Raw genomic sequence first — 11,647 nt, 5'->3', positions numbered from 1 at the left:
TGCCTGACTCGTCTGATCAATTAATAAACATTAAGTTTAGAAAACAGTTTTAGCACAATTGACTCGGATGTGAGCTGGCAGACTGCTACTGTATTTCCTAAATCGCTGTAGGGCATGCGTATTTACTCAGCGTCTCCTCATCTTCGCGCAGCCGAAAAACTAATTGAAAGGATTAACGTGAACTTTGACAAAATACGAGGAAATTATTGAAGGGTAAATATAACTTCTGCGAAATTGTTCTGAAATGTAAAATGTGTTTCTGCAGATAGGGCAAAAACTTACTTGTCAAAACGTACCTTTACTTATTCAGGAAGTGGGCTACCAAAACGTATGTGTTAAAAAAAGGAACAAGTCAAGCTTAACAAGTATAACTATGCAAGTAACAACTACCATATCTTTATAAGAACAATGTCATGTTTTACTTGAAGAATCCAATTTTAACTAGAATGGCAGAATGGTACACCAAACTGAGGACCGGTCAGCTGTTGAAAGCCAAAAGTTCCTTTCTACATGATCTATATGAAAAGGATATATTATGGTGTTAATCTGATGGAAAACGTTATTAATGTGTGTAATTTCATTATTATCTCAAGAGGATGTTGTCGTTGCTGTATACTGTGATAGTTTGGGATGAAACTAATTCAATTCACTGCTGTATAAATAGCCAAAGTATACTTCCTTTTTGATGACCTTTAGCTAAATAAGGGATTAAGTTTCCACGGTGAATGAACCGGTATCACAGGAAGGGAAGGGATTAAAATAGTATGAAAAGAGACTTTGCAGGTGCAAATTATGAATGACACCCTCACTCAAACCATTCACTCCAAATACCTGCCAATAGCCAACATCCTAAACTGTACTCAACTGGGTTTAAAATCAGAAAACACATGGTTTTGTTTCTCCAGATGTGGAAATCGGTGGTGGGACACAATGTTAATGTGAAGGTGGCTTCAGAAGGGGATGACTGGGAGACCGACCCTGATTTTGAGGTGAGCAGCCGGGCTTTAAGTTGTGCAGGATGAGGCGTTTATCATGGAGCTATGTGCAAGGAATACATTGCTGTTGACTTGATCATTCTCTAATCAATACAACCTCCCATTGGACTTTGTTTTGTTTGTGCTAGAAAGTTTCTATATTCCAATAACTCCTTAAGTCATGTTGCATCATGCGAGGAATGTGCATAGACATCTTCTGGTTCTGTTTTCCAGAATGACGTGTCAGAGCAAGAACAGAGATGGGGATCCAAGACTGTGGAGGGGTCTGGCCATAAAGAGCACATCAGGTAACCAAGCATGGAAATATTTAAATAGATCTACAGGGCAGATTAAACATAGATGATTCGGGATTACTTGGGAGAAACAGCAAATTCAGGTTGTGCAAGCGCCGAGCACAGAGCTCAAGCTCAGTAGAAACAGGAAAAGGAAGTGAAAACAGCATATGCTGACAACAAGCAGCAAGTCTTACCTTATATGGGATGGTGACTGTCAGTACTCCAAAGGGCTGGGTCAGCCCACACAATCAGCTGTATTATTAAATCCTATAGCCATAAACACTAGTTCTTTGATGTCTGCATACTGTGTCTATGTGTGCACATGTGTGTGTGTGTCTCCTCTAATGCCCCCCTCTCTCCAGTGTTGCAGAGTTGAGGCAGAAGGTGTCTCAGGAGTACGAGCATGTGAAGAAGAAGGAGCAGGCGCTGGCACCACAGGCCTCCTACGGCTATGGAGGCACGTTTGGAGTGGAGAAGGACCGTATGGACAAGGTTCGACTCCGACATATAAAAAATCAACATAGAAAAGTGAACATAATAGTTGGTGATGCAATCTCAATTTGAACTTTTAAGGCGGCTGATAGTTTGGTTGACCCCTCTCAATGTCTGGGACTCTGATTGACTGTGTGTGATTACCCAGGGGGCTGTGGGGCATAGCTATGTGGCTAAGGTTGAGCAGCACTCATCACAAACAGATGCTGCGAGGGGCTTCGGGGGGAAGTTTGGAGTTCAGAAAGACCGTGTGGACAAGGTGAGACATACATTATGCTTTTCCAAACCAACCCTCTTAATATGAGAAAAGACACCATGGTTAGATACAATGAGTGGTATTGTATGAAAGGCAGTCATTATAATTCACGTTTAAATGTCCCCTGCTTCTGTCAGTCTGCCATGGGCTTTGAGTACAAGGGAGAGGTGGATCAACATACTTCTCAGAAAGGTACTGGTCATGGCAATACCCAACCATGGTAGCATAGTAATTGCCCCCTTGGTTACCCTAAACATCTGTCACCTGCTGCTACCCTTAAGATTACGCCAAAGGATTTGGAGGGAAGTATGGAGTGGAGAAGGATAAGGTTGACAAAGCTGCCATGGGTTATGACTATAAAGGAGAGACCGAAAAGCACCAGTCCCAAAAAGGTCAGACCTGTATATTTTCCTTATGAATCCTTCAAGTATATCTTTATTTAAAATACTGCCAGCATGTTGTTACTTGATACTGAATTATTTTGTCATTCTTCTCTTTCCTTCTCCGTTACTAGACTACTCAAAGGGATTTGGGGGTAAGTTTGGTGTGGAGAAGGAGAACGTGGACAAGGCCGCTTTGGGTTATGACTACAAGGGACAGACAGAAAAACACGAGTCGCAGAAAGGTGAAGTACTCACAGATTGTTGCTGTGAACAATTATGTCAGATGCAACACAATATTGACTATTTGCCCTTTATTCCCAGACTATTCTAAGGGCTTTGGGGGACGGTTTGGAGTCCAGGAAGACCGCATGGATAAGGCAAGTATTAAAGACATATGATAAAATATCCTGTCCTATTTCCCTTTTTTTCCCCATTTGTCCGTTTATTTATTTGATTATGTCTCTAGAATGCAGCAAACTTCACAGATATGGAGTCTCCTACATCAGCCTATGAGAAGACACAGCCATTGGAGGCCTGTTAGTATAAACACGTTGTAATGCTGCCTTTGCAATATTTGCTGAGAATATACAGTAATGTGTTGCTCCCATGTTTTTATCTTGCCTCTCAGATCATTTTGTAAGCCAATATTGGCTTGTCAATCTGTGGTTTTCAATAGTTTCCAAATATTTTTTTTGTGTTGTTATTCTGTGTAGCAAGTGCACGTGCTGGTAACCTAAAGGCACGGTTTGAAAACATGGCCAAGGCATCAGATGAAGAGAACAGAAAGCAAGCAGAGGAGGAGAAAGCCAGGAGACAGGCCAGGGAGAAAAGAGAGCAGGAGGAGGCCCGACAAAGACAACAGGTAGTAAGGAAGATTATTTAAACACAGACACGCAAATACAAGCATTTGCGTATGACACAATGGTTCATGCATCTCCCTAGGAACGGAACAGCAGGGAGGTGGAAGAGGTGGAGGAGGTGGAAGAGGTGGAGGAGCAGCCGCCCCCACCGTTACCAGAGACCAGGAGGGGCCCACCACAGCTGCCCCGGGCACTGCCTGAGGTACCCAGAGACGAGTACGAGCCAGAGGTACTGTCAACTACCTCAGTATGAAGGACCCATTCTATTATCAACCAAAGTGTTCCAGAGAGCCATCCTTTGACTTCTTCCTCTGCGTCCTCCGTAGTCTCAGGTGGAAGAGGAGCCTCCGTGCCTGCCCCCTCGCTCAGCTGACGTGCTGCCGGAGGAGGCCCCAGAGGTCCTAACACCCGTCTTCCCAGAGCCACAGTTGGAGGAAGATGATGGAGACTATGAGGACATCGCTGAACCAAATGCAGCTGGTTAGTGTGCCACACCTACTGTAGGTCAGAGGCTATGGAGCCAACCTCAGATATGTGTCTGATTCAATTCCAGCTGACTCCTGTGTCATTTAACAGCTGTGGAAAACGACTATGAGGATCTTACAGATGGCTTGACTGCAGTGGCAATTTATGACTACCAAGGAGGTATGTAATGTTTAGTGTTATCAAAGGTGTGTATAAAATGTGTTCAAATGCCTTCCATTCAATTGTCTCGACTCTTCTCTTTTAATATAGAGGCTGATGATGAGATATCTTTCAATCCGGATGACATGATCACCAACATAGAGATGGTGGATGAGGGGTGGTGGAGGGGACAGTGTCATGGACGCTTCGGCCTCTTCCCAGCCACCTTTGTGCAGCTGCAGCAGTGAGCTCACTGTGTTGCCAGGCTCAAACTCATTTTCACCTTTTAGGGCTTCCGTGAACCTCCCATCACACAGGAAAGTCTTCATAGCATGTGCTACTTTCATGAAGCCAGCATGATCAACGGTTAAGTGCAAATATACTGTATTGAATAGGCAAGGCATTCAGATATGTTGTCTTGTTCAAAGTTATTGTATTTTAAACTGAAATTCTATACACATGAATTACATTTCAATATTGACAAGTGTTCTATATTTAATAGGCACATTTGTGCCACATATTCCATGAATCTGACAAATATTATGAATAAACTGCCCGCCCCCCCAAAACAAATTGTCATTGATCATCTCTCATCTGGAATTGCCATTGGATTCTACAACTAAAAGTAAATGCCACTGACATTGCTATTAGTGCATCAAGGATCAAATTACTGGAACAGAGCTACCCTTTAGGGTAAAGGTATAACCAGCTACCATTATAAATGTAGCAAAGTTTCATTTTTCTTTAAATCCATTGAAGATACAATGACATTTTATTAAAGTTGATTATGTCCATAAATATGCTGCAATCAAGATTAGAATTTCCTTAAGGTTACAGGTACACCTAGTAACAATGGTCAGAACATAGCTGACTAACAACCATCTCTCACATTGCCACAACAAACAGATGTACAGAAAATAAGATGAGTGGCACAAGTCAATAAGCTACATTGCCTTTAACCCCCGAATTTCAACAATTCGCAAGAGTTCAAGGCCACGGGTTATACCGAAAATGTGTTCGAAATCATGACACATGCATTCCCAGGATCAGGGTGTTGTGTTGAACAGGTTAGGTCCAAGGAATAGTCCTTTCACTTTTCAAGTTTACCAAGCCATGCCTTTCTGCTTCTTGGCCTTTCCTGATTTCTTGCCAACCCGTTTGCCCTTCAGTTTCTTGGCCTGCCGTTGGCTCATCCACGTGGGGTACTGTCCATGCTCATCCAACAATGTTTTCTTGTTGCGCTTGCTGTCCAAGTCCATCTTTCCATCTAAAAGGATAAAAAGCAAGAGTCAAACTTATGAATTCTTTCATTGGGGAGGATGCCAGGTTCATATACACACAGGCAAAACATTTACATTTAGTCATTTAGCAGACGCTCTTATCCAGAGCGACTTACAGTAAGTACAGAGACATTCTCCCCGAGGCAAGTAGGGTGAAGTGCCTTGCCCAAGGACACAACGTCAGTTGGCATGACTGGGAATCGAACTGGCAACCTTCGGATTACTATTCCGATTCCCTCACCACTCAGCCACCTGACATAAACCCAGTTTTGACAACCAGATAAGTCTTTAATGCTGTTTAAATGTTTGAACTTTAAGTCACTCACCATCATCCCCATCCATAACAGCGTCAACTTTCTTTTCCTTTATCTTCTCTACTGGCACCACTGTGACAATCTCTTGCATATCATCCATGGAGATCTCGCCTTTCCCACCATGCGCCAACGCTTGCTTCAGTCTGGCAAGTTCTTTTGGAGCATTCTTTTTCCGTTTCTCGGCACGCATCTTCCTCTTCCATTTGCTTCTCAAACTTTTGGCCATTGTAGATTCTGAAAAACATTATTAACCTCGTTATTTTTATTAGGATTATGTTCATGTGTGTAATAAAATTGCAATCTGGTTAAACCCATCGCACCATTGTGTGCAATAAAGTCGATTGGATTAATAAAAGAGTATACAAATCTTTTAGAAATGTGCCCTTGCTAGCTAGCTAGCTATCTAGCGTTAGTTGAAACTGGCTGAGCATTGACTTTTGCTTATTTTAGCTAATATAGCTAGCTCGTGTACTTTCGATTTTAGCTATACTCTTGCCTACATAAATCTGACTAGCTCATCGAACCACGAATTTACTTATCTACCTATGTATCTAATGTAAAAAGGTTATTCACTTACAATTGTTGGTAGTCAGGTTTCTGCTCGATGTATCCCTCTGCGTAAGGAAGCACACGTGTCTGATTTCCGTATTGGAGTAACAACGCACCTGATTGGTTGGTTCGTCTGTCCTTGAAGATGTCCACACATTATTGGTTACAGTGCAAACTGTAGAGGAAACCCGATGATTGTAAACAAACCAGACACCCTTCAAGCTTGGTTCCATTCCTTTAAAGCTTTCGCCCACCATGTCATTCTTGAGAATTTGGGTTTACGTTTGCTGCTAAGTGAATTAGCTAATACATCTGACGAAGCATCAAGTTGTCAACGTAGGTTTTCATTGTACAGTTTAAGCAACGAAGAAGAACCGAAGAAGAAATAATGAGCAACTCTACCTCACTTGTCAATACTCGTTGCTTTGGATCTGAACACCATAGCCCCGCGCTAAATGCAAATATAGTACGGACACACAGCCTATTGGATTTGGCTTCAGAACAGTTGATGGTTCTCAGAGATTTCCGTAATGCACTTGACACATGTGAGAGAGGTTTGGAGAGTCTTACAGATAACGATGGTGAGCAAGAGGACTGCAGGTGAGTGGTACCGACAGATGGAAAACGTTAGGTTGTCTAATTAATGTGACTTGGTTAGACGTTTTTAATGATTTCACATTTTGTTTAATTCACTTTGCCGATGTTTTGCCATTTTTGCAACCCTATAAGATTTTGCTACTTTAGGCAAACCTTAATCTTGCTCAGCGCAAACGCAATACTTCCTGTTTTCACGTTCTGATAGGTTGCAAAAAACGAAGGACACCGGTACAAGTAGCCCTTACTGACACCCACTTTGGTTCTAGGTATGCAGAGTTTAAGGCAGCACTCTGCATTTTGGGTATACAAGCTTTGGCTGAACTTAATCAGTGGCGTGGGGTACTTCAATGGATTATCCAGCAATACGAGTACCCTGAGAAAATACCTGCCAAAATAATGCAGATGTGGTAAGGAGCTGATTAACTAAGAAATACTTTTCATGTTTGGTGTACCTTTGTTCTGTTTTGAATCTTAAGTAACCAGATTACATATAGTTATGTTAACATAATTATCTGTATTGTTTTTAAGCATTCTTCTTTACACCAAAGTGGGTGAACAAGCCATGGTCCAAGAGGCAGGTAGAAGTTGGCTCCACTACCCATCCAACAGAAGTCAAACTGGGTTCAGGACAGTAGCAGAGCTGTACCTGCTGCATGTCCTTATGCCCTTGGGCCTCCTGGAAGAGGCTCGGGACATGATCCTGGGAGAGGTGGGTAGTGATGCCTTCACAGACGACCAGAAACAAACAGCGCTGGATATTGTGGAAGATAAAAAGAATCAAAGTCCTGCACAACCCCCTGGCCCTCATTGTGGCTCTAGCCCAGATGTGACAGCAAGACTTGCTACGCCTCAAGGTGCAAGCTCACTTTTTATTTATACTTAATAAGATTAAGTATGAACACTGACCCTCATGTGTTGTTGTTGTAAATTGTATAATGCTGGTAGTGAAACAGTCTGTGTGTTTGTGTGGGACAGGGTCTGTGGTTCAGAAGCTTAAAGCCATGCTGCGGTTTCTGTGTAGAAGGATGTCCGTGGCTACTGTTGGGTCAATCCCTCTACGAAGAGTCTTTCTGGCTTTCATCCTTCTCTACATGCTTTTTGTCAGGATAGATCCAGGTAACAAGTTTGTGTTTTTTTATGTGTTTGTGCTATTTAAGTATACAGTATGTAAATAAAATACACAAGGGACTCATATCAACCTCTGTTATAATACTTCATTTGATTCACTCAACCCATCATCAGTAAAAAAAACTTGGCCAAAAGATTTTTCCCAATGTGATTTCTCCACAGCTCTTCAGTCATCTTTTCCTTGGATTTCAAAGCTGTTGCAAATACTGAAGCACATGTGGAATGTCATGTTTGCACCTTACTACCGGACACGTGCACAGAGCAAACAACTTTAAAATACTCAACTTGCACTGGGATATCCTGCAAAAACGGACAAGAAATTGTGAATTGATTGCATTCATGCTTAAAATCAATAAGGTGCTTATTTCTGAAAGGATATATCCACCATAATTCAAAGAAATCAGTAAAAGATGGTAAATGAAAACTAAAAATATTCATGATAACAAATAGATTGTTATGGTTTATTTATTTGTACATGTACATTACATTTAACCAACCTTACTTTTGCACCATAGGCTATGCAATACCAGCCTTTGTTATGAAGATCATGGAGCATAAGTTTGGGTAGCTGTAAACAAATTAATTGATAACGAGGCTGGGTTATCAATTATTACAATAAGAGAGACTGTGTCGACGACTTGTGTTTAATGTTTCACGATTGCTGAACTAATTGAATGATGTATTTCTCAGAAATGCCTATTATTCCATTGTTGAAAAAATGAAATAGGGATGAGAAACTGTTGCGTCTAATCAGCGATATCATGTAATAAAGTTACACCCTCGTTCAACGGCTGTCTTCAGTTTATTGCTGGTAGGCCTACTGCCTAAAGTTTCGTTTGTGTGATGCTAAATGGAGAATAGAAAGCGAAACCTAAGTGCCCTACTGTTCTCTGTGCGTAGTCCTACATGGGGTGTCGCTCCGGGTTTAAAGGATATGCAACGTCCCTGAGTATCGGTTTACATACGTGTCTGCCACCGCGCTGTGTAATAGAATTCACAGATTGTGATGTTGTTTATTAAATACTATGGCAGGCAGTGGTCAATCAAGGTATTATCGGTCGTATTCTCTTGGATCACATCTGATTAATAGAACACAAGGTAGGAATGCAAACATGAGCAAGCTAGAACATACAACACGCATCACCTGCCAATTTGTACAATTATTTCGCTTGAATCAATGCGGCTGAAGACAGACGTATGTTCCAAAATAATGATGTGATTTGATGACTAGGCATACGAGGGCTCGTGAACTATGGTTTTTCCTGCTGTGTAAATGCATTGCTGCAGAGTTTCTGTGCCACCTGGGAACTGGTAGACATACTTGACAAGTAAGCAAGGTTACACAAATAGTTTCTGAAACTCAAAAATTAATCACCAGACATTTAAGTGTAGTGTATTGTACGTGGTTTGGCTCGAGATGGTTTGTCTGTTGTCTCGGCTACTGCTGTACACCAAGTTATAATACTGTCTTTTTTTTTTAGGTGGAATCCACTGCATGTTGAAAATAAGAACCGCAATGTACCCCTGCAGCTAAAAGAAGTGTTCAAAGCCATGCAGAGTGACCACTCACAACCAGTCTCCCATCATGACTTCCTGAAATGTCTGGACAAGAATCGCATTCGCCGTATGATACTGCCCATGATTATGTGAAATGATGTCAATACTATGGATTGATTTCACCAATGTTGAGTAGGTGATTGCCAGGCCAAAACATTGTGTTGTGGATGTGTTCTGCAGTTTATGTGCAGCATGATGCGGATGAGGTATTCCTCTTGATTCTGAACTTCTTACAACGACAGATGGACGAGGACACCTTGGTATGCACTCTATCATGTGACAGAAAACATGCCTTAATTCTGAATGTTTTTCCTATGTGGTGGTTCTAAATCTTAATTTCCAAATAAATATATCCTGATCCTATGTGAGCTGGAATTCTATATCATGCCTCCCCAGGTGCAGGCGATCCTCTCCCTGTACAAGGTTTCACTAGAGACAGTCCTGCACTGTAGAGATTGCACATACATCCAGTCCTATACCAGCTTCCTTCTCAGCCTCCCACTACACATCAAAGAAGACCACAACTCTTTGGTGAGTTGTGCCATAACTTCGTTTTAAGCCTTCAAGTGAGCAGTCATGGCTACGCATTTCATTTTCTGTTTTTCATTGCCTCTGAGATGTCTTTACACTTCTAGGAAGATTGCATTAAGTCCTTCTTTGAGCCTGAGGTTCTAAGAGATACTGAGAAGTGCTATTGTGAACAGTGTGGAATGAAGACATGCGCTACACGGGCAAGCTCACTAAATTCCTATGTGCTGCAGGAATCTAGTTATCTTATTATCTTTTACTATCTATAAAACTATAGCATTGTGTGAATTCCATGTTCAGATAAGTAATCTTCTACTTTGTAATCCAGGGTTTCAAGATAATCTCATTGCCCCCTATTTTGTGCCTGCACTTGAAGAGATTCCGCAGCTATCATGACTATACCAAGAAGTTGCAGTGCAAAGTCACTTTCCCCGAAACTTTTGATTTTTTGGAGATTGTGAAAGAAGAGACACTGTCACAAAAATATGTTACGGTATGACTAAAATATGTTTTGATATACAAATGCAAGTCACTGATTATCTCCCTGCATTGGGAAAGAAGAGTTGTAAACCTTTTCATGTTCTCATGTATGTGTTCTTACAGAATGGCAGCAAGTACAGTTTGTGTGCTGTCATCGTGCATATTGGTATTGCCAGGTTTGGGCACTACACTGCCTATGTTCATCATAAGGGGGACCAGAGCTGGTACTATGCAAATGACAGCTCTGTGCGGAAGGTAAACTCTGATGATAAAACCTTATAATAACTAGTAAGCACAACAGAATGTATTGTTTTAGGACTGTTGAACAGAGGCATATTGTGTGAAGTATTTTCTGTCATTCATTCATAGGTCTGTTGGAGTGATGTGCAGAGCTCTTATGGAGGCGATGGCAGGTAATATCAACATGGATTAATCAAATAATTAACTTCACTTAGTGAAGTCAAAAATATATTTATTTGAGGAAGTACGTAGTTGAACTATGCATAATGTTGTCTACAGAGAGAAGACTGCATACATGCTGCTGTACAGGAGAGACACACAGGAACAGCAGTTTGATGGCACAGAAACCCTGTGACTTTAGAAAACAGGGGCCCTATGTAAAGGGACTTTCAGATGGCGGTCCTCTTGTACACTAATTTAATTTAGGTTATCATGTAATGGTATCTTTTTTATGTATTATGCTAATGTATTTAGACTCACTAAAATCAGAGAGAATTATGTCATATTTAAATATTTGTACCACAATCTTATGATTTTATTGTTGTACAGGGGAGATTACTGGTAACATATAGAGTTATGGCCAAGCCATTTTGGAGTCAGAGCAGAACAGTTTCAAATGTACCACTAGGTGGACACAAAGACTTTTAAAACAAAGAGTTGCTCTGTAATTTCTGACACCACATATTGAGACAGTTCTAAGACACTGCTGAGTTTAATATTTAGTGTGTGTGGTGCAATAGGTCATTTTGGAGGTAGATATTTGCATTTTAATTGATTGGAAATGTGTGACTCATTGTCTTTTAACTGTGGGCACATCTTTTGGTTGAGGTGCTCTTTTTTGGTTTCATTCACTGTCCAAAGCAATAAAAAACATTCCTGGCAGCTGAGACTGTGTTCTACTTTGCAGCACCAAAGGGGTGATTGCAGTTTTAAGATTCAGATCAGCTTGCATAGTCTTAATACTAAAATACTGTATATCTGGTTTGCAATGTCATGCTAAGAATCTGTCATGTTTATGTAATTGGCGTCCCTATTTTTCATTCCATCAACACACAAACACAATAATAACATGACACCTCAAGGTAAAGG

General features: G+C 41.1%; 4 protein-coding genes across 5 annotated transcripts; 3 read left to right on the top strand and 1 right to left on the bottom strand.

Moving 5' to 3' along the window:
• The first annotated feature begins 79 nt into the window (after window positions 1-79).
• Window positions 80-4,803, top strand: hcls1 (hematopoietic cell-specific Lyn substrate 1). Its single transcript, XM_062482578.1, has 15 exons — window positions 80-213; window positions 906-989; window positions 1,209-1,282; window positions 1,633-1,762; window positions 1,911-2,021; window positions 2,156-2,210; window positions 2,300-2,410; window positions 2,533-2,643; window positions 2,723-2,778; window positions 2,868-2,937; window positions 3,115-3,263; window positions 3,344-3,490; window positions 3,588-3,741; window positions 3,838-3,906; window positions 3,997-4,803. Exons 2-15 carry the CDS (start codon window positions 906-908, stop codon window positions 4,131-4,133), a joined length of 1,458 nt encoding a protein of 485 aa, XP_062338562.1. The 5' UTR covers window positions 80-213; the 3' UTR covers window positions 4,134-4,803.
• On the bottom strand, window positions 4,361-6,199 carry llph (LLP homolog, long-term synaptic facilitation factor). Its single transcript, XM_062482582.1, has 3 exons — window positions 6,057-6,199; window positions 5,492-5,713; window positions 4,361-5,152 (listed from the first exon to the last, which is right to left on the bottom strand). Exons 2-3 carry the CDS (start codon window positions 5,703-5,705, stop codon window positions 4,989-4,991), a joined length of 378 nt encoding a protein of 125 aa, XP_062338566.1. The 5' UTR covers window positions 5,706-5,713; window positions 6,057-6,199; the 3' UTR covers window positions 4,361-4,988.
• Window positions 6,200-6,228: 29 nt separating this feature from the next.
• pex26 (peroxisomal biogenesis factor 26) lies at window positions 6,229-8,541 on the top strand. Its single transcript, XM_062482580.1, has 5 exons — window positions 6,229-6,628; window positions 6,892-7,032; window positions 7,154-7,479; window positions 7,601-7,741; window positions 7,916-8,541. Exons 1-5 carry the CDS (start codon window positions 6,417-6,419, stop codon window positions 8,026-8,028), a joined length of 933 nt encoding a protein of 310 aa, XP_062338564.1. The 5' UTR covers window positions 6,229-6,416; the 3' UTR covers window positions 8,029-8,541.
• A 101-nt stretch (window positions 8,542-8,642) lies between these two features.
• On the top strand, window positions 8,643-11,440 carry usp18 (ubiquitin specific peptidase 18). 2 transcript variants are annotated; one of them, XM_062483461.1, is made up of 10 exons: window positions 8,643-8,851; window positions 8,985-9,081; window positions 9,235-9,377; window positions 9,491-9,570; window positions 9,707-9,841; window positions 9,946-10,041; window positions 10,167-10,331; window positions 10,442-10,573; window positions 10,688-10,731; window positions 10,838-11,440. In XM_062483461.1, the coding sequence occupies exons 1-10, from the start codon at window positions 8,779-8,781 to the stop codon at window positions 10,911-10,913; spliced, it is 1,041 nt and encodes a 346-aa protein (XP_062339445.1). In that variant the 5' UTR covers window positions 8,643-8,778; the 3' UTR covers window positions 10,914-11,440. The 2 variants fall into 2 exon arrangements, with proteins under 2 accessions (XP_062339445.1, XP_062339446.1); XM_062483462.1 differs by lacking the exon at window positions 9,946-10,041.
• Window positions 11,441-11,647: the final 207 nt, after the last annotated feature.

The sequence above is a fragment of the Osmerus eperlanus genome, chromosome 17 (genome assembly GCF_963692335.1).
Source record: "Osmerus eperlanus chromosome 17, fOsmEpe2.1, whole genome shotgun sequence".
Classification (NCBI taxonomy): Eukaryota; Metazoa; Chordata; class Actinopteri; order Osmeriformes; family Osmeridae; genus Osmerus; species Osmerus eperlanus.
The sequence above is the reverse complement of the archived record's forward strand: the minus strand, read 5'-3'. Positions and strand labels throughout refer to the sequence as shown.

Coding starts and splice junctions, on each gene's coding strand:
- usp18 (XM_062483461.1), top strand. CDS start 8,779: ATGGCAGGCAGTGGTCAATCAAGGTATTATCGGTCGTATTCTCTTGGA. Junction 8,852..8,984: donor TCTGATTAATAGAACACAAG/GTAGGAATGCAA, acceptor TTTGATGACTAG/GCATACGAGGGCTCGTGAAC. Junction 10,574..10,687: donor ATGACAGCTCTGTGCGGAAG/GTAAACTCTGAT, acceptor ATTCATTCATAG/GTCTGTTGGAGTGATGTGCA.
- pex26 (XM_062482580.1), top strand. CDS start 6,417: ATGAGCAACTCTACCTCACTTGTCAATACTCGTTGCTTTGGATCTGAA. Junction 7,480..7,600: donor AAGACTTGCTACGCCTCAAG/GTGCAAGCTCAC, acceptor TGTGTGGGACAG/GGTCTGTGGTTCAGAAGCTT. Junction 7,742..7,915: donor TTTTGTCAGGATAGATCCAG/GTAACAAGTTTG, acceptor ATTTCTCCACAG/CTCTTCAGTCATCTTTTCCT.
- llph (XM_062482582.1), bottom strand. CDS start 5,705: ATGGCCAAAAGTTTGAGAAGCAAATGGAAGAGGAAGATGCGTGCCGAG. Junction 5,153..5,491: donor TGTTATGGATGGGGATGATG/GTGAGTGACTTA, acceptor TTATCCTTTTAG/ATGGAAAGATGGACTTGGAC.
- hcls1 (XM_062482578.1), top strand. CDS start 906: ATGTGGAAATCGGTGGTGGGACACAATGTTAATGTGAAGGTGGCTTCA. Junction 2,211..2,299: donor TCAACATACTTCTCAGAAAG/GTACTGGTCATG, acceptor GCTACCCTTAAG/ATTACGCCAAAGGATTTGGA. Junction 3,742..3,837: donor CGCTGAACCAAATGCAGCTG/GTTAGTGTGCCA, acceptor GTCATTTAACAG/CTGTGGAAAACGACTATGAG.